Source organism: Oncorhynchus mykiss, chromosome 27 (genome assembly GCF_013265735.2).
Source record: "Oncorhynchus mykiss isolate Arlee chromosome 27, USDA_OmykA_1.1, whole genome shotgun sequence".
NCBI lineage: Eukaryota > Metazoa > Chordata > Actinopteri > Salmoniformes > Salmonidae > Oncorhynchus > Oncorhynchus mykiss.
The window spans coordinates 29,292,992-29,320,435 of NC_048591.1; the positions used below are offsets into that span (position 1 = coordinate 29,292,992).

The following is a 27,444-nucleotide window of genomic DNA, read 5'->3' on the forward strand; positions in this document are numbered from 1 at the left end:
AGTGGCGACTGCTACAGTGGTGGCTGCTAGAGTGGTGACTGCTACAGAAGGCTGCTACAGAAGGCTGCTACAGAAGGCTGCTACAGTGGTGACTGCTACAGAAGGCTGCTACAGAAGGCTGCTACAGAAGGCTGCTACAGTGGCGACTGCTACAGTGGTGACTCCTACAGAAGGCTGCTACAGAAGGCTGCTACAGAAGGCTGCTATAGTGGTGGCTGCTACAGAAGGCTGCTACAGAAGGCTGCTACAGAAGACTGCTACAGAAGGCTGCTACACAAGGCTGCTACAGTGGCGACTACTACAGAAGGCTGCTACAGAAGGCTGCTACAGAAGACTGCTACAGAAGGCTGCTACAGAAGGCTGCTACAGTGGCGACTGCTACAGAAGGCTGCTACAGAAGGCTGCTACAGTGGTGACTGCTACAGAAGGCTGCTACAGAAGGCTGCTACATTGGTGACTGCTAAAGAAGGCTGCTACAGAAGGCTGGTACAGTGGCGACTGCTACAGAAGGCTGCTACAGAAGAATGCTACAGTGGAGGCTGCTAAAGAAGGCTGCTAAAGTGGCGACTGCTACAGAGGTGGCTGCTACCGTCGCGACTGCTACAGAAGGCTGCTACAGAAGGCTGCTACAGGCTGCTACAGAAGGCTGCTACAGTGGTGGCTGCTACAGAAGACTGCTACAGAAGCCTGCTACAGAAGGCTGCTACAGTGGTGACTGCTACAGAAGGCTGCTACAGAAGGCTGCTACAGAAGGCTGCTACAGAAGGCTGCTACAGTGGTGACTGCTACAGAAGGCTGCTACAGAAGGCTGCTACAGAAGGCTGCTACAGTGGTGACTGCTACAGAAGGCTGCTACAGAAGGCTGCTACAGAAGGCTGCTACAGTGGCGACTGCTACAGTGGTGACTCCTACAGAAGGCTGCTACAGAAGGCTGCTACAGAAGGCTGCTATAGTGGTGGCTGCTACAGAAGGCTGCTACAGAAGGCTGCTACAGAAGACTGCTACAGAAGGCTGCTACACAAGGCTGCTACAGTGGCGACTACTACAGAAGGCTGCTACAGAAGGCTGCTACAGAAGACTGCTACAGAAGGCTGCTACAGAAGGCTGCTACAGTGGTGACTGCTACAGAAGGCTGCTACAGAAGGCTGCTACAGTGGTGACTGCTACAGAAGGCTGCTACAGAAGGCTGCTACAGTGGCGACTGCTATAGAAGGCTGCTACAGAAGCCTGCTACAGAAGGCTGCTACAGTGGTGACTGCTACAGAAGGCTGCTACAGAAGGCTGCTACAGAAGGCTGCTACAGTGGCGACTGCTACAGAAGGCTGCTACAAAAGGCTTCTACAGTGGTGGCTGCTACAGAAGGCTGCTACAGAAGGCTGCTACAGAAGGCTGCTACAGAAGGCTGCTACAGAAGGCTGCTACAGTGGCGACTGCTACAGTGGTGGCTGCTACTGTGGCGACTGCTACAGAAGGCTGCTACAGAAGGCTGCTACAGAAGGCTGCTACAGTGGTGGCTGCTACAGAAGCCTGCTACAGAAGGCTGCTACAGTGGTGACTGCTACAGAAGCCTGCTACAGAAGGCTGCTACAGAAGGCTGCTACAGAAGGCTGCTACAGTGGCGACTGCAACAGTGGCGACTACTACAGAAAGCTGCTACAGAAGGCTGCTACAGTGGTGGCTGCTACAGTGGTGACTGCTACAGAAGGCTGCTACAGAAGGCTGCTACAGAAGGCTGCTACAGAAGGCTGCTACAGAAGACTGCTACAGAAGGCTGCTACAGAAGGCAGCTACAGGGGCGACTACTACAGAAGGCTGCTACAGAAGGCTGCTACAGAAGACTGCTACAAAAGGCTGCTACAGTGGCAACTGCTACAGAAGGCTGCTACAGAATGCTGCTACAGTGGCGACTGCTACAGAAGGCTGCTACAGAAGGCTGCTACAGTGGTGACTGCTATTGAAGGCTGCTACAGAAGGCTGCTACAGTGGTGGCTGCTATAGAAGGCTGCTACAGAAGGCTGCTACAGTGGTGGCTGCTACAGAAGGCTGCTACAGAAGGCTGCTACAGAAGGCTGCTACAGTGGTGGCTGCTACAGAAGGCTGCTACAGTGGCGACTGCTACAGTGGTGGCTGCTACAGTGGTGGCTGCTACAGAAGGCTGCTACAGAAGCGTGCTACAGAAGCCTGCTACAGAAGGCTGCTACAGAAGGCTGCTACAGTGGTGACTGCTACAGAAGGCTGCTACAGAAGGCTTCTGCAGTGGTGGCTGCTACAGAAGGCTGCTACAGAAGGCTGCTACAGTGGTGGCTGCTACAGTTGTGGCTGCTACAGAAGGCTGCTACAGTGGTGACTGCTACAGTGGCAACTGCTACAGAAGGCTGCTACAGAAGGCTGCTACAGAAGGCTGCTACAGTGGTGGCTGCTACAGTGGTGGCTGCTACAGAAGGCTGCTACAGTGGCAACTGCTACAGAAGGCTGCTACAGAAGGCTGCTACAGTGGTGGCTGCTACAGAAGGCTGCTACAGAAGGCTGCTACAGAAGGCTGCTACAGAAGGCTGCTACAGAAGGCTGCTACAGTGGCGACTGCTACAGTGGTGGCTGCTACTGTGGCGACTGCTACAGAAGGCTGCTACAGAAGGCTGCTACAGAAGGCTGCTACAGTGGTGGCTGCTACAGAAGCCTGCTACAGAAGGCTGCTACAGTGGTGACTGCTACAGAAGGCTGCTACAGAAGGCTGCTACAGAAGGCTGCTACAGTGGCGACTGCAACAGTGGCGACTACTACAGAAGGCTGCTACAGAAGGCTGCTACAGTGGTGGCTGCTACAGTGGTGACTGCTACAGAAGGCTGCTACAGAAGGCTGCTACAGAAGGCTGCTACTACAGAAGGCTGCTACAGAAGGCAGCTACAGGGGCGACTACTACAGAAGGCTGCTACAGAAGGCTGCTACAGAAGACTGCTACAAAAGGCTGCTACAGTGGCGACTGCTACAGAAGGCTGCTACAGAATGCTGCTACAGTGGCGACTGCTACAGAAGGCTGCTACAGAAGGCTGCTACAGTGGTGACTGCTATTGAAGGCTGCTACAGAAGGCTGCTACAGTGGTGGCTGCTATAGAAGGCTGCTACAGAAGGCTGCTACAGTGGTGGCTGCTACAGAAGGCTGCTACAGTGGTGGCTGCTACAGAAGGCTGCTACAGAAGGCTGCTACAGAAGGCTGCTACAGTGGTGGCTGCTACAGAAGGCTGCTACAGAAGGCTGCTACAGTGGTGGCTGCTACAGAAGGCTGCTATAGTGGTGGCTGCTACAGAAGGCTGCTACAGAAGGCTGCTACAGTGGTGGCTGCTACAGAAGGCTGCTACAGAAGGCTGCTACAGTGTTGGCTGCTACAGAAGGCTGCTACAGTGGTGGCTGCTACAGAAGGCTGCTACAGAAGGCTGCTACAGAAGGCTGCTACAGTGGTGGCTGCTACAGAAGGCTGCTACAGAATGCTGCTACAGTGGTGGCTGCTACAGAAGGCTGCTACAGAAGGCTGCTACAGTGGTGGCTGCTACAGAAGGCTGCTACAGAAGGCTGCTACAGAAGGCTGCTACAGTGGTGGCTGCTACAGAAGGCTGCTACAGAAGGCTGCTACAGTGGTGGCTGCTACAGAAGGCTGCTATAGTGGTGGCTGCTACAGAAGGCTGCTACAGAAGGCTGCTACAGTGGTGGCTGCTACAGAAGGCTGCTACAGTGGTGGCTGCTACAGAAGGCTGCTACAGAAGGCTGCTACAGTGGTGACTGCTACAGAAGGCTGCTACAGAAGGCTGCTACAGTGGTGATTTGGAGTCAGGCAATTCTACAAGCATGCAGTGAGAGAAATCCCAGGTGGATCCGAGGAGTCAAAGACAAGCTTTGTTGTTGCCCCCTCCTCACCTTACCACGTTTCCAGGCCTACTGTGTTTGGAGATGGCTTCTGGTCGTTAATTGCATGGAGGGCGATAATTAGACTCACACAATCTCTATCTAAGGAACCCTCGGAAATGGATTGTGAGAAGAATACAACAAGAGCAACAATTCAATTCGCACATCCCCTGTCCGCTTTCATTTCGCCGTTTCGTCTGTGTCTGCAAATTGATTCCGAGCGTTCATTACATGAATAAAGATGAATTCTAACCAGACCGGCATTTACATTTTGAGTGGGTGTTCTCTACTTTCCATTGCTAGGAGTAACACAAGAATTAGCCTGACAACACCAGGTCCTGTAGGCCTGGTTGGTCTTATTACCATCATTATCTACATCAGCATAACAGTAGCTATAAAGACATCATCCCTTATCTTTTTGTTGTTCTGTCAGTTGCCATTATTAAGAACCAAATTGGAGGCAGTAAAAGGTTCTTTCTCGAGACACATCCTGGTTTTAATTGACCTCATAATGAATCAATGTAGATGATTAGTTCTGACCGATTAGTTCTGACTTACTTTATATGTTATAATTTATACAACGTTTAATTTATAAACACTGGCATGGTTATTTAATCACTAGCATGTTATTTTTTTCCATCATTAGGCTAAATAATATCCACCACCTCCAAGAGTCATATTAAAGGTTTTGTCAAGGGTAAAATAAAATGAGTCATCATTTTTTTCTGACGACGCTCCATAAAAGCAAACTGACTAATCAGTGAGCAACTATATATTTCTCTGATCTATTCTTGAGGGAAAAAAATCCGTCTCTATGTCTGGACTTGATAACGCGAGCAGTGGTCCAATGAGAGCGCGAGGGAGACAGGATTTCCATACTACATTCAGCGCATTTGTTCTTGTTTGTTTCAAGAGATTTACACTTGAGTCAGAAATGTAGGTTGAAATGAGATACATCACGAAAAAGCTCAATCTCTCAGGTGCCACAGGGGGTTAAATGTGCGTGCATTAAAGTAGGACAGAAATTGTAGTGACCTCGTTGTCAACCTCTGCCATGTGATCGGTGTACATAAAACGGTGATGGGGAACAGGTGGTGTCGGGGGGCGCCCTGTAACCGGTTGGTACACATCTGCTAGGCTATCATGAGTCCCCTGCTCCCCCTCCTCGCTGTATATTCACACCTCCAGTATAATCCAGCCAGCAAACAGGATGCGGTCCCGAATGTGTGCCAGTCAGACAGAAAGAGGAGGGAGGGACGAGGTTTCTGGGGTAGTACGCAAATGAAACAACATGCGCTGCTGCGTTTATGCACTTTCGGATGTCTGTATTCGACACCAACAGCAAATACACAGAGAAGAGACATGATTGCGTAATCAAAGCACCAACATGTTCTCACATAGGCGTATGATTCTTCGATCTGGTCATATTTTAGGCCTCGAGTGTGTCATATCTTTAGGGAAAACAAATTGGACAACACTTTAGCTATAAAAAAAGAGACATGGTGTCTGGTTTATATTAGGTGTTGTCTGATCAGAATTGTAACTTCACTCGTTCATAAAACTCTGGTCACGGTTAATCGATTTTATTAGAGCGCAGTCAATGTTTTTTGACATACTAGAAATTATTTCAGACGCGTGCACTCTCTCTTTCCTTCTCCCTCTTAACATTTTCTCTCTCTTTCCCCTCTTCTTTACACGAAAGCACACGTCATGGTTTAGGGGAACGACTGTAAACTCCAGGCTAGGCTACTTTCATTCTCTAAATGAGTGCAAGAGATACTATTTTTGAAATCTACAGACAAGGGCAAACTCTACACAATCTACCGAGATGGGCTAACTACACTTTTCAACCCTCAACCCTGAATCCTTCTGTTTTAGATATCAAATAATAGGAGGTTTACAGTAGACCTAATAATATAGCAACATTAAAGAATGTCTACATCCACATTTATCCTTTTTGGAGTTCAGAAAAGTGCACCTATAGCAAGCCATGCGTGTAGGGCAATACACAAAAGCTCCCCTCATTACTCTGTGAGACTCGTATAATATAAATAAATATGTTGTGTTAGCTCCCAATAGACAATTTGATACCCAATGTAATGAATCGGTCGGTCCAACATTAAATAAAAGCGGCGGTTATCACTCAGTGATGAAGTGCAAATAGACCATCATCGAATCCATTCACGGGTGCGCGCCGTGCACGGAGTAGAGGGGAACCCGGGTGTGAATTAATTCACCTCAGTGGAAGTCTCTCACAGCCACATAATGTGACATTCACCTTGTCCTCACACATACAATACACTTTTGCAGATGTTATCGCAGGTGCAGCGAAATGCTTATGTTTCTAGCTCCAAAAGTGCAGTAATATCTAACAATACAAAATGATACACACAAATCCCAAAATAAATAAAAAGAAGGAAATTAAGAGATATCAGAACATGCAATGTCAGGGTCCCGAATAATAAAACAATAAAAATATAATAATACAAATGTGTGTGTGTGTGTGTGTGTGTGTGTGTGTGTGTGTGTGTGTGTGTGTGTGTGTGTGTGTGTATAATGTATGTATATATATATATATATATATATATATATATATATATATATATATATATATATATATATATATATATATATATATATATGTATAATGTGTAAATATGTGTGTGAACTTTTTATGTACTTTCAACAGAAACTGGCATGTCATTTGAAGAACAGATGTGTACTTTTTCAAAAATGTTTATTTACTCTTCAATTCCGGCTACAATGTCTCTCTATAGCCTATACACAAGGGGACAATATACATTATTTTCTATTCCAATACATTGACAGATATTTAGGGGTTCCCACATTCACTTCTATCTCCACCTACACTGACTATGGGGAACTAGTCTTTAAATACAAACTGATGCAGAAAATAGGATGCAATTTTATTAAAGTAGCCTAAGACTAGTGCTGGCACAATTATCATATAATCATGTAACCGACAATTATGGACAATAACCGTGAACAAAAAAATATATATCGACATTATTGTCTTAATATATTCATTTGAGGAGAAGGGGATTCAACTTCATATGCAAGTAGATATAGAATACCCAATAGCAGTTTTAGATTTTTACATGATGGCACGGTTGGGAGGAAAAGCTTTATTTCCAAAAGTTGCAAGCAGTCAAAACCATTTGTTTTTGAGACAGGGGTGTCACAGAATCTGTGTTGTATGCATTAGGTATGATGTCACATTTTCAAAGATGCATTATGATGCATTAGGCCTAACAAAAAAAATCAACAAAAATGGCAAAAACCGTTAACCAAAATACCATAATGTCACAGCACTACCTAAGACTTTAGAAAACTTCATTTAGGATATAAGCCTATATGCTTCGAGACATGGTTTTGTTGTTCCTTCCTTTTCATAGTCCTTGTTTATAGCCCTTGTTAGAGCTAGGGTCACTCGGGCAGAATGGGAGACGTGCTGGTTTCTTGTTGAATGGGTTAGGTTATCGCCATTGAGCATATCGTCATGTTTAGCATGTGGATGGATGGGGAGGGGTTGGAGGCGAGAGCCTTGCGCAGTTTCCGGAGCGCGACAGACAAAGCTACAATCAGTGATAGATATATGGCTCTTCACTAAACAGCTCGCCTGATTCACAGCCTGGCCCCCAAGCCCCCTTAAATTACGGATACTTTATTTTGGTTGTTTTATTATTCGTCGGGGTAGTTTGGGACTTTGGGAAAGAAACGCACACAGTGTTCAGTCGGTGACACTTTAGGCTACAATAAGCAAATGAATAAGCAACGATTTAAATGAGCTATTATGTGCCATTATTGTTATTATCATTACTGTATTATCATCCTATTCTGTCTAATGGTGGTGGTTGTCCTTTATTTGCACTCACTGAGGGATGATTACTGTTCCACAGACTGACTGATTGGCGAGACCCTTGCTGTGAACTTCCTCAAATAAATCTCCTTGCGCACTTCACTACAGTAATATACATTTGACCAGCAGAGCGCTAGTGATGCCTCCCTATGGACCAAGACTGAAGCCTCTTGAAAGCATTCTCCAACACATTCTCGCGCCAATGGAACATGGAGTGTGAAGCATATTGCTCAATTTACAACCAACCTAAATAAAATGTATATCATTTTATCTTTGATAACAACAAGATAACGTTTTTATAAACAAAATAGTAAATAATGAGTCAATATTGTCGATGACTTCAGACAGTCTTATTCATTGTGAATCCTACACTATCCAAAACAGGATTATATTGAGTTGTAGCTTTATAACGACATAGGAGTCCAATCGAACCGTTGGTTTACAAATAGGCCATACAAACGCATGACTGTTCAGGTAGGAATGGTAGGTATTTGAAGCTGAAGTTAATATGGCCCAAAATAAATAAATAGCTAAATAAAAAAGGCCATTCTGTGATAGAGGACCAACATACATTGAAACACGTCGCATTAACTATTCAAACTATGTTCATTTGTTTCTGTTAAGTCACTTATGTCTAAACTCCAGACGCAGTTGTATAAATAGAGAAAATGCTGCACACAGACACACAGAAACACATTCCTCCCTCGCCTACTGTAGGCTAAAGCCTTGAAGATTCCACTTTCTTTCACTAGGTGTTCTGACACACTTTCCATGGCATTAGGATCGCGGTATAGGCTATAGGTATAGGACGTTAATCTAACCCCAACCACTCCTTTATTTCTCACCCCTCCCTGCCGGTGCCTGCTCCAAGTGTCAGGGAAAGTATAAAGTGGGAAGGGACCCGCACGGACGGGACATACGCTTCTGGGCTGGGTACAGTCATTGCCTCAGAAAACCTCCAAACTCTTTCGTCACTTTCTCTCTCTCACTTTTCTCTCTCGCATAACTTGGGAGACTTTATTTCTGAATAGGAATAACTTCAATACCATCAACGAATAGGCTATCTGGTGACGTGAATGCTAACATATTCATGCTCATTTAGGGAAGGTGTATTACTGGAGTGACAACTTACCTATACGTGAAAGCTTGAAGAACAAAAAAGGAAAAGAGATGCTGCCCCTCTCCAGTATACAGACTCGCGGAGCGCTGAGTTCTTTGATGTGCGTGATGAGTTGCGCGTTGCTGCACTCTGGACTGGCCTCACGGCTGAAGTCTCCCATTCTGCCCATCCAGTCGGAGAGGGAGCCTTTAACATCCAAGGGCATGTCAGGTGAGCCAAGATGCCTCTTCTACTTCAGTCAAAGTCATTTATTTTCAGGCTGAATTTCTGAATTCAAAGAATTGCCTATAATGACGCCTGCTGCCTAGTGCTCGTTTGCTAATCTGCCAAATATACTTTTGAATGTATAGCCTGATATGTCTATAGCTTTTTAAGACCGTCATTAAAGTATCATTTTGTATATCAAAGTGTCTGACTGCACAGCATCAAACCTCTTATCCTTATTATCGTCCCAATCGTTTCTTTCTTGCATCTTCTCCTTATTATCGTCCCAATCGTTTCTTTCTTGCATCTTCCTCAACATGCCCACTGTTATGGTTACTTCATGAACAAACTTGCAGAAAACATATTAGTCATAACCACTGAGAATGCCATCTGGTTCACGTGCAGGGCTTTAAACTGCTTGTTAGGCCTACTGAGACCATGGGAGTGAGAAGTCAAGGCGTTAGTGCAGTGTATTAACAACTGCCACTAATAACGTTTATCCAATCATGGAAACTGTAATCAATCGACATTCCATTCCATTACTGCAGTTCTTTAGTGTCCTACTCTGGCTGTGCCAAGCAGTCATTTATATTGCAGTGAGTTGTGCGGGAAAGCTTGGTGATCTGTCTAACTCTAACCCGACTGGATTGTTTAAAGTGTAGTCACTTAATGAAAGAATAATGCGAACCAGGTTGTTAGCAGCTACGGCAACCGCACAATATCAAATCAACAGTAGTGAACTTGGAACCCGGGAGCTTCACCTCCAGGCTGCGGTGGTGGGCCTCTGAGGGGCTAAGGTGACTGCGGTCTACAGCGACTCTTGAAACGGAGGAGGAATACACCCATATGGAGCTCGGCAGGGGAGGGTTGTGGCCAAACACTTGTCCCTGGGGCTATTTTTATCCAAGCATTTTTTATAATGCAATACTTTTATTAATACCACTTTTCCAATCATTTGAAATACTCGAACCCAAACACGTCACATCGTTTCCATTACATAGCCCTTGGTAGGCTACCAAAAGCGCATTCCTTGTATTTCTCTATCCAAATGGCTTGGTGTTTGTTGTGTGAGTGGTATTTTTATATTAATTTAAGGGCCCCCTGCACCGTTTAAATGAAACAGGATGCGCCTGTGAGCTCTGGAACACAATAGGTATCCACTCAATCCACTCAACCAGCGAAATGAATTATCTGTCAAACATCCACAGTCTGGCTGCACAGAATACTATTTTTGTCGTTCTGTCTGACAACATTGTGGGAATATGCAGTCTTTCACGTTGCAGCGAACTGCCCAGTACACATCCCATTGGCTGGTGCATAGGCCTGGCTACCACATTACTCACCAGTTTTACATTTAGATGTGGACTGTAGCACCTGCCAGTGTATTGTTGTCTAAATGGGTTCTTCTGGTCTGATTGCAGGATGTTCATTCGGAGGAAGATTTTATTCGCTGGAGGACACTTGGCACCCTGACCTCGGGGAGCCGTTTGGGGTCATGCACTGTGTCAAATGTTACTGTGAGACAGTAAGTAACACCCTCCATAACAACAAGCCTAGTACAGTACATGTCAATCTTGGATAGTGGATCCATTATGTAGGCCTACGCAGTGGTGTAAAGTACTTAAGAATAAATACTTTAAAGTACTACTTAAGAAGTTTTACTTTTACTTCATTCCTTAAGAAAATATTGTACTTTTTACTCCATACATTTTCATGGGGCGGCAGGGTAGCCTAGTTGTTAGTGAGTTGGACTAGTAACCAACCGGAAGGTTGCAAGATCAAATCCCCGAGCTGACAAGGTACAAATCTGTCGTTCGGCCCCTGAACAGGTAGTTAACCCACTGTTCCTAGGCCGTCATTGAAAATAAGAATATGTTCTTAACTGACTTGCCTAGTTAAATAAAGGTTAAAAAAATGGATACCCAAAAAGTACTCATTACTTTTTGAATGCTCAGCTGGACAGGAAAAAGGTCAAAATCTTGCAATTACCAACAGAACATCCCTGGTCTTCCCTACTGGGGGCCTTTGATCTGGTGGACTTACTAAACACACATGCTTCATTTGTAAATGATGTCTAAATGTTGGAGTGTATCCCTGGCTATATGTGAATTTAAAAAACAAGAAAATGGTGCTGTCTGGTTTGCTTATTTTAAGGAATTTGAAATGATTTATACTTTTACTTTTAGCAGTTACATTTACTTTTGATACTTAAGTATATTTTAAACCAAATACTTTTAGACTTTTACTTTAGTAGAATTGTACTGGGTGAATTTTACTTTTAGTTGAGTCATTTTCTATTAAGGTACCTTTACTTTAACTCAAGTATGATAGTTGGGTACTTTTCCACAACTGGGCCTAGTACTATCAATGGACAGAAATAGGACATAAAATAATTAACTCATTAATTATAAACAAATCAATTGCCAAAATCATCTCCTTATCTTAGTGCCCCCAAAATGACCCCATTTAACAAATATCATCAGGCCTGTTTGATACAGAGTTGAGGTCAGTGTGGATGAAGAGTTGTTGTTTTCTATCTATTCTTTTCAGCAAAGGGGTCGTAAGGGTAAGGTGTTGGGAAAGGTGAGCTGTAAGAACGTCAAGCGGGACTGTCCTGAGCCTAGCTGTGATGCCCCAGTGCTGCTACCTGGACAATGCTGCAAGACCTGCCCCAAAGGTAACCCCTACTAGCCTACTAACTCTCTCTCTCTCTCTCTCTCTCTCTCTCTCTCTCTCTCTCTCTCTCTCTCTCTCCTTCTCTTTCTCCATCTTTACATACACTATATATATAAAAGTATGTGGACACCCCTTCTAGGTCAGTTAGTTGTATTATGTTGTTCTCTAGAGAGGCTGATTGGTGATCAGTAGCAGGTCTGGGCTAGGTTGTCTTGCCTACTCTCAACATTTTCATGAATGTGTGTGTCATGGTGGTGATTTGGGGAAAAACGTGGGAGTGTGTTGTGGTTGTGTCTTTAGGAAAAGTATGAGTGTGTTTGTCTAAATGTAAAAAATATTTGAGTGTGTTTGTCTAAGTGGTGAAAAATGGTATGTCTAGCTGCACGTTTGTGTGTGTGTGTGTGTGTGTGTGTGTGTGTGTGTGTATTCTCTGGTGCACCTGAGGATACAGTATAGTGGAATGCAGGGAGGTGAGACTGACACTACACAAAATCCTTAGAGCATGCCCTATGGAGGGAGAGAGAGGACTGGGGAAATAAGGCCATGAAAGAGAGATGAAAGAGCCAGAAAGAGAGAAAGAAAGAGAGGATATGAGAGGGACAAAGAGAAGTAAAGGAAATAGTCAAGGAGTAAAGTGGATGGTCTTGAAGAAATACGTCTGGACACTTTGATGATGATGTGTGTGTGACTAATAGCCTGTCTCTGTCTCGTAGTGTGTGTGTGTGTTTCTCAGTATGCTTTTCAGCGTGTCTGTACTTCAGTGTGTGTGAGTTGTCTGTCAGATTGTGTGTTAGTGTGTGAGGCGCTGAAATGTGCTCTTGACATCAGGACATATAGTGGTGTGGAAGAGCAAGTCTTTGTTGGGATTGCACGCGAGTGTCACTGCCAACCCTCCTCCGCTCCTCGGACTAAGAAACAAACCTTGTTACCGTGGCACCCAGACGAGCCAGCAGTGCTCCAACGAGGGATTGGAGTAGACACCTGGAGAGAAGAAGATGGAGGGATACATGAGAGACGGAGAGAATTAGGAATGACTGAAAGAACACTTGTCTAAATTTTGGATCAGCATTTTAGAATTATTCCTCTCCTCTCTTTCACTCTGTAACTCTCACTCTTTCACTCTGTAACTCTCACTCTTTTACTCTGTAACTCTCACTCTTTCACTCTGTAACTCTCACTCTTTCACTCTGTACGTCTCACTGTAACTCTCACTCTTTCACTCTGTAGCTCTCACTCTTTCACTCTGTAACTCTCACTCTTTCACTCTGTAACTCTCAGTCTTTCACTCTGTAGCTCTCACTCTTTCACTCTGTAACTCTCACTCTTTCACTCTGTAACTCTCACTCTTTCACTCTTTCACTCTCACTCTTTCACTCTGTAACTCTCAGTCTTTCACTCTGTAGCTCTCACTCTTTCACTCTGTAACTCTCCTCTCTTTCACTCTGTAACTATCACTTTTTCACTCTTTCACTTTCACTCTTTCCCTCTGTAACTCTCACTCTGTAACTCTCACTCTTTCACTCTGTAACTCTCCTCTCTTTCACTCTTTCACTCTCCTCTCTTTCACTCTGTAACTCTCACTCTTTCACTCTTTCACTCTCACTCTTTCCCTCTGTAACTTTCACTCTGTAACTCTCCTCTCTTTCACCCTTTCACTCTCCTCTCTTTCACTCTGTAACTCTCACTCTCTCACTCTGTAACTCTCACTCTTTCACTCTGTAACTCTCCTCTCTTTCACCCTTTCACTCTCCTCTCTTTCACTCTGTAACTCTCACTCTATCACTCTGAATCTCTCACTCTTTCACTCTGTAACTCTCACTCTTTCACTCTGTAACTCTCACTCTTTCTAGCTGTTTCACTCATTCAGCATTTTCTGTTATTCTCTTTACTTCATGTTAAAGTAATGCCAACCTGTAGGTGTTGTTTAAATATCCCCCCGCCTCACACATTGTGTCCCTGGGTGTTGTGCTTGTCCAGGCGATGCGGACAGGAAGCAAGTGGAGGCAATGTTTGATGGCTTCGAGTACTTCCAGGAGAAGGAGAAAGAGGATGACCTGCACAAGACCTACAATGACCGCTCATACCTCAGCTCTGAGGACATTTCCCCTGGGGAGAGCCGTACTGGTGAGCATGCACACTCACCCGCACGACCCAATGCATACAAACACCAATATTGTACATTCATGAATGGACTTCCATCATTGACATTTAGCCATTTAGCAGAGAGAAGTGCCTTGCTCAACGGCACATCGACAGATTTGGTCACCTTGTCGGCTCAGGGATTCAAACCAGCAACCTTTCGGTTACTGGTCTATTGCTTTAGGCTACCTGCAATGGAAATACACACACATATTATACATGCAGTACATGGATATACAGTACATTGATATACAGTACATGGATATACTGTTCATAGGCAGTCATTGAAAATAATAATTTGTTCTTAACTGACTTGCCTAGTTAAATAAAGTTAGAATAAAAAAATAACAAACATAAAAGAACACATATACTCTCACTGCCCTCGTAACAAGAAAATTGTTCCTCCATTCAGTCTTTCTGATTTACATCTTTACTTTACTGTGTGTGTGTGTGTGTGTGTGTCCAGACTTTGTAGCAGTGTTGACGGGAGTGACAGACTCCTGGTTACCCAGCTCCAGTGGTGTGGCCCGGGCACGCTTCTCTCTCACTAGAACCAGCCTGACCTTCTCCATCACCTACCAGAGGTAACACACAAAAAAACAAACGATAAGCGTGTAATAATCATTAGTAATAACTAGTCTCTAAAATTATATCTTTCCCTCTCTCCCTCTCTCCTGTCCTCACTCTCCCTCTCTCCTCTCCTAGGATCGGGAGACCAAGCAGGGTTGTCTTCCTTGATTCTGATGGAAACACTGCGTTTGAGTACAAGACCCCTAAGGGAGACTCAGACATGGTAAGAGACTGGAACTCTCTCTGTTCCTAGGTAGACATTTCCGCTATTTATGTTTTTGTTGTGTGTCTATGTCTATGTTTGTGTGTGTGTGTGTGTGTGTGTGTGTGTGTGTGTGTGTGTGTGTGTGTGTGTGTGTGTGTGTGTGTGTGTGTGTGTGTGTGTGTGTGTGTGTGTGTGTGTGTGTGTGTGTGTGTGTGTGTGTGTGTGTGAGTGAGTGAGTGAGTGAGTGAGTGAGTGAGTGAGTGAGTGAGTGAGTGTGTGTGTGTGTGTGTGTGTGTGTGTGTGTGTGTGTGTGTGTGTGTGTGTGTGTGTGTGTGTGTGTGTGTGTGTGTGTGTGTGTGTGTGTGTGTGTGTGTGTGTGTGTGTGTGTGTGTGTGTGTGTGTGTGTGTGTGTGTGTGTGTGTGTGAGTGAGTGTGGGTGAGTGAATGTGAGAAAGACGGAGAGAAAGAGAAAGTGTTTGTCTGTGAATGTGTGTGAGTGTGGGTCTCAGCGTGCAAGTGTGTGTATGTGTGTGTAGAGAGAAAGATTAAGTAGCTCCACGATAAACACTCTCTCTCTGTGACTCTCCGGTCAAACTCTCACTGGCCTGACATAATTCACCCTGCAATAATAAACACACACGCACACACTCACAGCATTGTCAAAGCGTTGTCTTTTCGTTCTCAGAACATTGCTTGGGTAATCAGGTCTTAATTACTGTAAATAATGCATGGGGCCGTTCTCACAAACAACTTTCACACAGAAAAAAACACTCATGATTGCTCTCACTTACACACTCACACACACATGCATGGCCAACTTACAAACATTTAGCTCAGTGCAATAGCCAGTCGATTTTATTGGGTCAAATGAAATGGTGTAACTGTTGGACTGAGAGGGACAAGGAACTACCACAGTCACCTAACTTTACACAGAGTAAACACAGGAACTGCCACAGTCACCTAACTTTACATAGAGAAAACACAGGAACTGCCACAGTCACCTAACTTTCCAGACTAAACACAGGAACTCCCACAGTCACCTAACTTTACACAGAGCAAACACAGAGAAGATAACGAGAAAGGAGGATACAGTTTACTTAAGAGGGGAGCAGTGTGTGTGCGTGTCTGTGTGTGTGTGACAGAGGCCTACATCAACTGTGCAACATTTCCCGCCTATAGCCAAATTACACACGTGACATCATCACATTTTGTAACAACTTAATTCAGGACCCCTAAATATAGTCCTAGAAAAATGTACCTATTATTTTTTGGACAAATGCCCCTATCAAGTGTCAAGTGAAACCGCCCTGAGACGGCCGGGGGAGGGGGAGGGGTTGCTGGCACAGATCATCTTGGGGGAGGAGGGGGTGGGGGGTTAGTGTGTGACATCACCCGTGTGAAGGAGACGGAGCACATTTATAATTATAAGAGGAGATTATCCTGGACTGTGAGTTATGAGGTGTGTGTCCGTCGACACATTTCTTCCCCCTCTAAGGCAAATGTTTTTTTCCGGAGGGTTCGTTGTTTGTGGCCTGGGGCTGAGATAGAGTCCAGAGTCTCAACGGGCTGATCTTTTCCACAGATGGAACTGTCTGTGTGTGTGTGTGTGTGTGTGTGTGTGTGTGTTGGAGGGAAATAAAAAAGCACATGCAGGCTGTTTTGAGTCAGTTGTAAACTGTAACTATGGCAGAGCACCACACACACACTCAAACCCCAGCCTTGGATAAGAACCCCACACACACTCAAACCCCAGCCTTGGATAAGAACACCACACACACTCAAACCCCAGCCTTGGCTAAGAACATGTGACTGTGGTCACCTGTGTGTGTATATGTGTTTCAGATCTGTGGAGTGTGGAAGAATCTTCCCCAATCCCACGTGCGACAGCTACAGGCAGAACAACTTCGGGTTACTATGACAACAGCCACCGGTAGACGGGAGGTGATCGAAGGAAAGATCATCAAACACAGAGCACTGTTCGCAGGTGAGTGAATGTGTGTTTGTGTGTGTGGTGGGGTGGGGGGGGGGTGCATGAAAGTGTGTCTGTGTATCTGTTTAAATGTGGGTAGAAGTAGTCTCAATATGTCCATGAGGTAGGATTTATGTGAATATGTGTACAAGTAACTGCCAAAATAAACTAACCCACTTGAGTAAAGGAGGGATACAAAGTACAATACATTTGTGTACATTTCAACAAAGACAAACGTTCAGTAACCGACTGCAGTGAAAAGAAGGTGGGGGTGTGTGTATATACATGTGTATATACATTATGTGTGTTTATAATGCGAGTGTGATATATGTGTGACCCCGCAGAGACGTTCAGCTCCACTCTGACCTCAGAAGAGGAGCATTCTGGGATGGGAGGCATCGCCATGCTGACTCTGAGTGACACAGAGAATAACCTTCACTTTGTTCTCATACTGCAGGGACTGATACAACATAGAGAGAGAGGTGAGAGAGGGAGAGAGCGAAGGAGAGAGGGAGGGAGGACTGATATAACATAGTGAGAGAGGGAGAGAGAAGGAGAGAGAAGGAGAGAGAGGGAGGGAGGACTGATACAACATAGAGAGAGAGGTGAGAGAGGGAGATGGAAGGAGGGAGGACTTATACAACACAGAGAGTTGAGCGAGGGGGGAGGGAGGACTGATACAACACAGACAGAGAAGTAAGAGAGGGAGGGAGAGGGGAGGGAGGACTGATACAACAGAGAGAGAAAGAGAGAGAGAGAGAGGGGGGGGGGGGACAGAGGACAGAGGAGATACAACATAGATAGGGAGGAAGAGAGGGAGGTGTAGGGGAGCAACTCATCACTTTAACTTTTTAGGGCGGCAGGTAGCCTAGTGGATAGAGCATTAGGCCAGTAACCAAAAGGTTGCTGGATTGAATCCCTGAGCTGACAAGGTAAAAATCTGTCGTTCTGCTCCTGAACAAGGCAGTTAACCCACTGTTCCCCAGTAGGCTGTCATTGTAAATAAGAATTTGTTCTTAACTGACTTGCCTTGTTAATTATATATATTTTTATCCTCCTTTCAGTTTAATGCTTCTGCTATATTGCCTCTATCCTGTTCCTTTGCTGGGAGTAACTTAGGGGCTAAGAGAAGAGACTAGAGGTTGTTTTGGGACTTGTGACCAAGGAGTAATTTAGGGCCTAGAGAAGAGACTAGAGATTGTTTTGGGACTGGGGTCTAGGGAGTAATTTAGGGGCAATGAGACTAGAGGTTGTTTTGGGACTGGGGAGTAGGGAGTCATTTAGGGGCTAAAATAAGAGACTAGAGGCTGTTTTGGGACTTGTGACCAAGGAGTAATTTAGGGGCTAAGAGAAGAGACTATAGGTTGTTTTGGGACTGGGGTCTAGGGAGTAATTTAGGGGCTACGAGACGAGACTAGAGGCTGTTTTGGGACTGGGGAGTAGGGAGTCATTTAGGGGCTAAGATAAGCACCTAGAGGCTGTTTTGGGACTCAGGACTAGGAAATCATTTAGGGGCTAAGAGACAAGACTAGAGGCTGTTTTGGAACTGGGGACTAGGGAGTAATTTAGGGGCTAAGAGAAGAGACTAGAGGCTGTTTTGGGACTGGGGACTAGGGCGTAATTTAGGGGCTAAGAGATGAGATTAGAGGCTGTTTTGGGACTGGGGACTAGGGAGTAATTTAGGGGCTAAGAGAAGAGACTAGAGGTTGTTTTGGGACTGGGGACTAGGGAGTAACTTAGGGGCTAAGAGAAGAGACTAGAGGTTGTTTTGGGACTGGGGACTAGGGAGTGCTGTGAGGCAGTGTGACGTGGTTCTAAGTTTGTTCTGTGTTCTCTCTCTCTCGGCCCTGTAGACTCCCCCCTGGTGCCCATCCAGGTACGACTGCAGTACCGCCAACACGTCCTGAGAGAGATCCATGCCAACGTCACCGTCTATGTATGTTATATAAACTACACGCGCACACACACACACACACACACACACACACACACACACACACACACACACAGAGAGACAGACAGACAGACAGACAGATCTAGGATCAGCTTGTCCTCACCAAACCAGATGCTAACCTGAACCATTAGGGGGGAAACACACATTAGGGACAAGTCAAGAGGCAAGAGGAAAGGGTGGAAAAACACATTAGGGACAAGCCAAGAGGCGGGAGGAACGGTTGGAAACACACAGTAGGGACAAGACAAGAGGCGGGAGGAACGGTTGGAATCACACAGTAGGGACAAGCCAAGAGGCGGGAGGAAAGGGGGGGGAAACACACATTAGGGACAAGCCAAGAGGCGGGAGGAACGGTTGGAAACACACATTAGGGACAAGCCAAGAGGCTGGAAGAACGGTTGGAAACGCACAGTAGGGACAAGCCAAGAGGCGGGAGGAAAGGGGGGGAAACAGACATTAGGGACAAGCCAAGACGCGGGAGGAAAGGGGGGGAAACACACATTAGGGACAAGCCAAGAGGCGGAAGGAAACACACATTAGGAACAAGCCAAGAGGGGGGAGGAAAGGGGGGAAACACACATTAGGGACAAGCCAAGAGGCGGGAGGAAAGGGGGGGAAACACACAGTAGGGACAAGCCAAGAGGCGGGAGGAAAGGGGGGGAAACACACAGTAGGGACAAGCCAAGAGGCGGGAGGAAAGGGGGGAAACACACAGTAGGGACAAGCCAAGAGGCGGGAGGAAAGGGGGGAAACACACAGTAGGGATAAGCCAAGAGGGGGAGGAAAGGGGGGGAAACACACATTAGGAACAAGCCAAGAGGGGGGAGGAAAGGGGGGGAAACACACATTAGGAACAAGCCAAGAGGGGGGAGGAAAGGGGGGGAAACACACAGTAGGGACAAGCCAAGAGGCGGGAGGAAAGGGGGGAAACAGATGACAATGTGACACACTGTCCCGCTGAGATGGATGTGGTTCCTTCCCCACATCCTACTGCTGTTGTCAGTACTGAAGATCACTGTTAAACCTCCATAGAGACATGGGATGGACAGAGAAAAAGAAAGAGAGAGAGTGGAGAGGGGTCGTAAGAGACATGTAGTGAGGAAGAGATGGAGGGATGAGAGACAGAAAGGAAAATGTGAGAGAGGGTGAAAAGACATGCACACTCCTCACACATGTCAGTGGTTAGTTGTCTGTGGGATCAGAAAGGGGGAGGGAGGGGGGAGGAAAAGAGGAAGGGATGGAGGGAGGAGGAGGGATGAAAGAGGAGTCTGTTTTTAATCTGGTGGGAATTATGTGAATCTGAGAGTTGATGTGCCCTTCTTTCTGTTTTACACACACACACACACACACACACACACACACACACACACACACACACACACACACACACACACACACACACACACAAAATATGTACTGCCTTTCCTGCTCTTAATATATTACTGTCCTTTTAACTTTCCTTTCATTTCCAATCATGCTTTTTACTCTACACATTTCTCAATTACTCCTTCCTCTATCCTTTCTTTCCTTCCCTCTCTCCCTTCATCCCTCCTTCCCTCTCTCCCTTTATCCCTCCATCCCTCCTTCCCTCTCTCCCTTCATCCCTCCATCCCTCTCTCCCTCTCTCCCTTCATCCCTCCTTCCCTCTCTCCCTTCATCCCTCCATCCCTCTCTCCCTTCATCCCTCCTTCCCTCTCTCCCTTCATCCCTCTCTCCCTTCATCCTGCCATCCCTCTCTCCCTTCATCCCTCCTTCCCTCTCTCCCTTCATCCCTCCATCCCTCTCTCCCTTCATCCCTCCATCCCTCTCTCCCTTCATCCCTCATCCCTCTCATCCTTCATCCCTCTCTCCCTCTCTCCCTTCATCCCTCTCTCCCTTCATCCCTCCTTTCCTCTCTCCCTTCATCCCTCCTTCCCTCTCTCCCTTGATCCCTCCTTCCCTCTCTCCCTTCATCCCTCCATCCCTCTCTCCCTTCATCTCTGTCTATCCATCTCAAACTCTGTCTATCTATCTCTAACTCTGTCTATCTGTCTATTTCAAACTCTGTCTATCTATCTCAAACTCTGTCTATCCATCTCTAACTCTGTCTATCTATCTCAAACTCTATTTCAAACTCTGTCTATCCATCTCAAGTTCTGTCTATCTATCTCAAACCCTGTCTATCAATTTCAAACTCTGTCTATCTATCTCAAACTCTGTCTATCTATCTCAAACCCTCTCTATCAATTTCAAACTCTGTCTATCCATCTCAAACTCTGTCTATCTATCTCTAACTCTGTCTATCTGTCTATTTCAAACTCTGTCTATTTCAAACTCTGTCTATCTATCTCAAACTCTGTCTATCCATCTCTAACTCTGTCTATCTATCTCAAACTCTATTTCAAACTCTGTCTATCCATCTCAAGTTCTGTCTATCTATCTCAAACCCTGTCTATCAATTTCAAACTCTGTCTATCTATCTCAAACTCTGTCTATCTATCTCAAACTCTGTCTATCTATCTCAAACCCTGTCTATCAATTTCAAACTCTGTCTATCTAACTCAAACTCTGTCTATCTATCTCAAACTGTCTATCTCAAACTCTGTCTATCTATCTCAAACTGTCTATCCATCTCAAACTCTGTCTATCTATCTCAAACTCTGTCTATCTATCTCAAACTCTGTCTATCTCTAACTCTGTCTATCTATCTCAAACCCTGTCTATCTCAAACTCTGTCTATCTATCTCAAACTCTGTCTATCTCAAACTCTGTCTATCTATCTCAAACTCTGTCTATCAATTTCAAACTCTGTCTATCTATCTCAAACTCTGTCTATCTCTAACTCTGTCTATCTATCTCAAACCCTGTCTATCTCAAACTCTGTCTATCTATCTCAAACTCGGTCTATCTCAAACTCTGTCTATCTATCTCAAACTCTGTCTATCTCAAACTCTGTCTATCCATCTCAAACTCTGTCTATCCATCTCAAACTCTGTCTATCTATCTCAAACTCTGTCTATCTATCTCAAACTCTGTCTATCCATCTCAAACTCTGTCTATCTATCTCAAACTCTGTCTATCAATTTCAAACTCTGTCTATCTATCTCAAACTGTCTATCCATCTCAAACTCTGTCTATCAATTTCAAACTCTGTCTATCCATCTCAAACTCTGTCTAGCTATCTCAAACTCTGTCTATCCATCTCAAACTCTGTCTATCTATCTCAAACTCTGTCTATCTATCTCAAACTCTGTCTATCTATCTCAATCTCTGTCTATCTATCTCAAACTCTGTCTACCCATCTCAAACTCTGTCTATCTATCTCAAACTCTGTCTATCCATCTCAAACTCTGTCTATCTATTTCAAACTCTGTCTATCTATCTCAAACTCTGTCTATTTATCTCAAACTCTGTCTATCTATCTCAAACTCTGTCTATTTCAAACTCTGTCTATCCATCTCAAACTCTGTCTATATATCTCAAACTCTGTCTATCTATCTCAAACTCTGTCTATCTATCTCAAACTCTGTCTATCTATCTCAAACTGTCTATCTATCTCAAACTCTGTCTATTTCAAAATGTGTCTATCTATCTCAAACTCTGTCTATCCATCTCAAACTCTGTCTATCTATCTCAAACTCTGTCTATCCATCTCAAACTCTGTCTATCTATCTCAAACTCTGTCTATCTATCTCAAACTGTCTATCTATCTCAAACTCTGTCTATTTCAAAATGTGTCTATCTATCTCAAACTCTGTCTATCCATCTCAAACTCTGTCTATCTATCTCAAACTCTGTCTATCTATCTCAAGCTCTGTCTATCCATCTCAAACTCTGTCTATCTATCTCAAACTCTGTCTATCTGTCTATCTCAAACTCTGTCTATCCATCTCTAACTCTGTCTATCTATCTCAAACTCTATTTCAAACTCTGTCTATCCATCTCAAGTTCTGTCTATCTATCTCAAACCCTGTCTATCAATTTCAAACTATGTCTATCTATCTCAAACTCTATTTCAAACTCTGTCTATCCATCTCAAGTTCTGTCTATCTATCTCAAACTCTGTCTACCCATCTCAAACTCTGTCTATCTATCTCAAACTGTCTATCTATCTCAAACGGTCTATCTATTTCAAACTCTGTCTATTTCAAACTCTGTCTATCTATCTCAAACTGTCTATCTATCTCAAACTCTGTCTATCTATCTCAAACTGTCTATCTATCTCAAACTCTGTCTATTTCAAACTCTGTTAATCTCAAACTATGTCTATTTCAAACTCTGTCTATCTATCTCAGACACTGTCTATCTCAAACTGTCTATCTATCTAAAACTCTGTCTATCTATCTCAAACTGTCTATCCATCTCAAACTTTGTCTATCTATCTCAAAGTCTGTCTATCCATCTCAAACTCTGTATATCTATCTGAAACTCTGTCTATCTATCTCAAACTCTGTCTATCTATTTCAAACTCTGTCTATCTATCTCAAACTCTGTCTATCTATCTCAAACTCTGTCTATCTATCTCAAACTGTCTATCTATCTCAAACTCTGTCTATTTCAAACTCTGTTAATCTCAAACTATGTCTATTTCAAACTCTGTCTATCTATCTCAGACACTGTCTATCTCAAACTGTCTATCTATCTAAAACTCTGTCTATCTATCTCAAACTGTCTATCCATCTCAAACTTTGTCTATCTATCTCAAAGTCTGTCTATCCATCTCAAACTCTGTATATCTATCTGAAACTCTGTCTATCTATCTCAAACTCTGTCTATCTATTTCAAACTCTGTCTATCTATCTCAAACTCTGTCTATCCATCTCAAACTCTGTCTATCTATCTCAAATTCTGTCTATCTATCTCAAACTCTGTCTATCTATCTCAAACTCTGTCTATCTATCTCAAACTCTGTCTATCTATCTCAAACTCTGTCTATCCATCTCAAACTGTCTATCTATCTCAAACTCTGTCTATATATTTCAAACTCTGTATATCTATCTCAAACTATTGTCTATCCATCTCAAACTCTGTCTATTTTAAACTCTGTCTATTTCAAACTCTGTCTATTTCAAACTCTGCCTATCCATCTCAAACTCTGTATATCCATCTCAAACTCTGTCTATCTATCTCAAACTCTGTCTATTTCAAACTCTGTCTATCTATCTCAAACTCTGTCTATCCATCTCAAACTCTGTCTATCTATCTCAAACTCTGTCTATCCATCTCAAACTCTGTCTATCTATCTCAAACTCTGTCTATCTATCTCAAACTCTGTCTATTTCAAACTCTGTCTATCTATCTCAAACTCTGTCTATCCATCTCAAACTCTGTCTAACTCATCTCAATCTCTGGCTATCTATCTCAAGCTCTGTCTATCCATCTCAATCTCTGGCTATCTATCTCAAACTCTGCCTATCCATCTCAATCTCTGGCTATCTATCTCAAGCTCTGTCTATCCATCTCAATCTCTGTCTATCTATCTCAAACTCTGTCTATCCATCTCAAACTCTGTCTATCTATCTCAAACGGTCTATCCATCTCAAACTCTGTCTATCCATCTCAAACTCTGTCTATCCATCTCAAACTCTGTCTATTTCAAACTCTGTCTATCTCAAACTCTGTCTATCTATCTCAAACTCTGTCTATCCATCTCAAACTCTGTCTATTTCAAACTCTGTCTATCTATCTCAAACTCTGTCTATCCATCTCAAACTCTGTCTCTCCATCTCAAACTCTGTCTATTTCAAACTCTGTCTATCTATCTCAAACTCTGTCTATCCATCTCAAACTCTGTCTCTCCATCTCAAACTCTGTCTATCTATCTCAAACTCTGTCTATCTGTCTCAAACTCTGTATATCCATCTCAAACTCTGTCTACCCATCTCAAACTCTGTCTATCCATCTCAAACTCTGTCTATTTCAAACTCTGTCTATCTATCTCAAACTCTGTCTATCTATCTCAAACTCTGTCTATCTATCTCAAACTCTGTCTATCTATTTCAAACTCTGTCTATCTATCTCAAACTCTGTCTATCTATTTCAAACTCTGTCTATCCATCTCAAACTCTGTCTATCTATCTCAAACTCTGTCTATCTATCTCAAACTCTGTCTATCTATCTCAAACTCTGTCTATCTATCTCAAACTCTGTCTATCTATTTCAAACTCTGTCTATCCATCTCAAACTCTGTCTATCCATCTCAAACTCTGTCTATCTATTTCAAACTCTGTCTATCTATTTCAAACTCTGTCTATCCATCTCAAACTCTGTCTATCTATCTCACACTGTCTATCTATCTCAAACTCTGTCTATCTATTTCAAACTCTGTCTATCCATCTCAAACTCTGTCTATCTATCTCAAACTCTGTCTATCTATCTCAAACTCTGTCTATCTATCTCAAACTCTGTCTATCTATTTCAAACTCTGTCTATCCATCTCAAACTCTGTCTATCTATCTCAAACTCTGTCTATCTATCTCAAACTCTGTCTATTTCAAACTCTGTCTATCTATCTCAAACTCTGTCTATCCATCTCAAACTCTGTCTATCCATCTCAAACTCTGTCTATCCATCTCAAACTCTGTCTATCTATCTCAAACTCTGTCTATCTATCTCAAACTCTGTCTATCCATCTCAAACTCTGTCTATCTATCTCAAACTCTGTCTATCTATCTCAAACTCTGTCTATCTATCTCAAACTCTGTCTATCCATCTCAAACTCTGTCTATCTATCTCAAACTCTGTCTATCTATCTCAAACTCTGTCTATCCATCTCAAACTCTGTCTATTTTAAACTCTGTCTATCTATCTCAAACTCTGTCTATCTATCTCAAACTCTGTCTATCTATCTCAAACTCTGTCTATCTATCTCAAACTCTGTCTATCCATCTCAAACTCTGTCTATTTTAAACTCTGTCTATCTATCTCAAACTCTGTCTATCTATCTCAAACTCTGTCTATCTATCTCAAACTCTGTCTATCCATCTCAAACTCTGTCTATCTATCTCAAACTCTGTCTATCTATCTCAAACTCTGTCTATCTATCTCAAACTCTGTCTATCTATCTCAAACTCTGTCTATCTATCTCAAGCTCTGTCTATCCATCTCAAACTCTGTCTATCTTAAACTCTGTCTATCTATTTCAAACTCTGTCTATCTATCTCAAACTCTGTCTATCTATCTCAAACTCTGTCTATCTAACTCAAACTCTGTCTATCTATCTCAAACTGTCTATCTCAAACTCTGTCTATCTATCTCAAACTGTCTATCCATCTCAAACTCTGTCTATCTATCTCAAACTCTGTCTATCTATCTCAAACTCTGTCTATCTCTAACTCTGTCTATCTATCTCAAACCCTGTCTATCTCAAACTCTGTCTATCTATCTCAAACTATTGTCTATCCATCTCAAACTCTGTCTATTTTAAACTCTGTCTATTTCAAACTCTGTCTATTTCAAACTCTGCCTATCCATCTCAAACTCTGTATATCCATCTCAAACTCTGTCTATCTATCTCAAACTCTGTCTATTTCAAACTCTGTCTATCTATCTCAAACTCTGTCTATCCATCTCAAACTCTGTCTATCTATCTCAAACTCTGTCTATCCATCTCAAACTCTGTCTATCTATCTCAAACTCTGTCTATCTATCTCAAACTCTGTCTATTTCAAACTCTGTCTATCTATCTCAAACTCTGTCTATCCATCTCAAACTCTGTCTATCCATCTCAAACTCTGTCTATCTATCTCAAACTCTGTCTATCTATCTCAAACTCTGTCTATTTCAAACTCTGTCTATCTATCTCAAACTCTGTCTATCCATCTCAATCTCTGGCTATCTATCTCAAGCTCTGTCTATCCATCTCAATCTCTGGCTATCTATCTCAAACTCTGCCTATCCATCTCAATCTCTGGCTATCTATCTCAAGCTCTGTCTATCCATCTCAATCTCTGTCTATCTATCTCAAACTCTGTCTATCCATCTCAAACTCTGTCTATCTATCTCAAACGGTCTATCCATCTCAAACTCTGTCTATCCATCTCAAACTCTGTCTATCCATCTCAAACTCTGTCTATCCATCTCAAACTCTGTCTATTTCAAACTCTGTCTATCTCAAACTCTGTCTATCTATCTCAAACTCTGTCTATCCATCTCAAACTCTGTCTATTTCAAACTCTGTCTATCTATCTCAAACTCTGTCTATCCATCTCAAACTCTGTCTATCCATCTCAAACTCTGTCTATTTCAAACTCTGTCTATCTATCTCAAACTCTGTCTATCTATCTCAAACTCTGTCTATCTATCTCAAACTCTGTCTATCTATTTCAAACTCTGTCTATCTATCTCAAACTCTGTCTATCTATTTCAAACTCTGTCTATCCATCTCAAACTCTGTCTATCTATCTCAAACTCTGTCTATCTATCTCAAACTCTGTCTATCTATCTCAAACTCTGTCTATCTATCTCAAACTCTGTCTATCTATTTCAAACTCTGTCTATCCATCTCAAACTCTGTCTATCCATCTCAAACTCTGTCTATCTATTTCAAACTCTGTCTATCTATTTCAAACTCTGTCTATCCATCTCAAACTCTGTCTATCTATCTCACACTGTCTATCTATCTCAAACTCTGTCTATCTATTTCAAACTCTGTCTATCCATCTCAAACTCTGTCTATCTATCTCAAACTCTGTCTATCTATCTCAAACTCTGTCTATCTATCTCAAACTCTGTCTATCTATTTCAAACTCTGTCTATCCATCTCAAACTCTGTCTATCTATCTCAAACTCTGTCTATCTATCTCAAACTCTGTCTATTTCAAACTCTGTCTATCTATCTCAAACTCTGTCT

The 27,444-nt window shown here is 43.3% G+C and overlaps 1 protein-coding gene across 1 annotated transcript in view; it reads left to right on the plus strand.

Moving 5' to 3' along the window:
* The first annotated feature begins 8,671 nt into the window (after nt 1-8,671).
* LOC110507926 (chordin) overlaps nt 8,672-27,444 on the plus strand; it is a 51,610-nt gene continuing 32,837 nt past the window's right edge. The window contains exons 1-9 of the mRNA XM_036965554.1: nt 8,672-9,107; nt 10,523-10,626; nt 11,652-11,778; nt 13,755-13,901; nt 14,383-14,500; nt 14,622-14,709; nt 16,534-16,675; nt 17,005-17,142; nt 18,514-18,596. Of these exons, the coding sequence (XP_036821449.1) occupies nt 8,948-9,107; nt 10,523-10,626; nt 11,652-11,778; nt 13,755-13,901; nt 14,383-14,500; nt 14,622-14,709; nt 16,534-16,675; nt 17,005-17,142; nt 18,514-18,596 (1,107 nt within the window). The 5' untranslated portion in view covers nt 8,672-8,947. The remainder of the gene's footprint in view (nt 9,108-10,522; nt 10,627-11,651; nt 11,779-13,754; nt 13,902-14,382; nt 14,501-14,621; nt 14,710-16,533; nt 16,676-17,004; nt 17,143-18,513; nt 18,597-27,444) is intronic.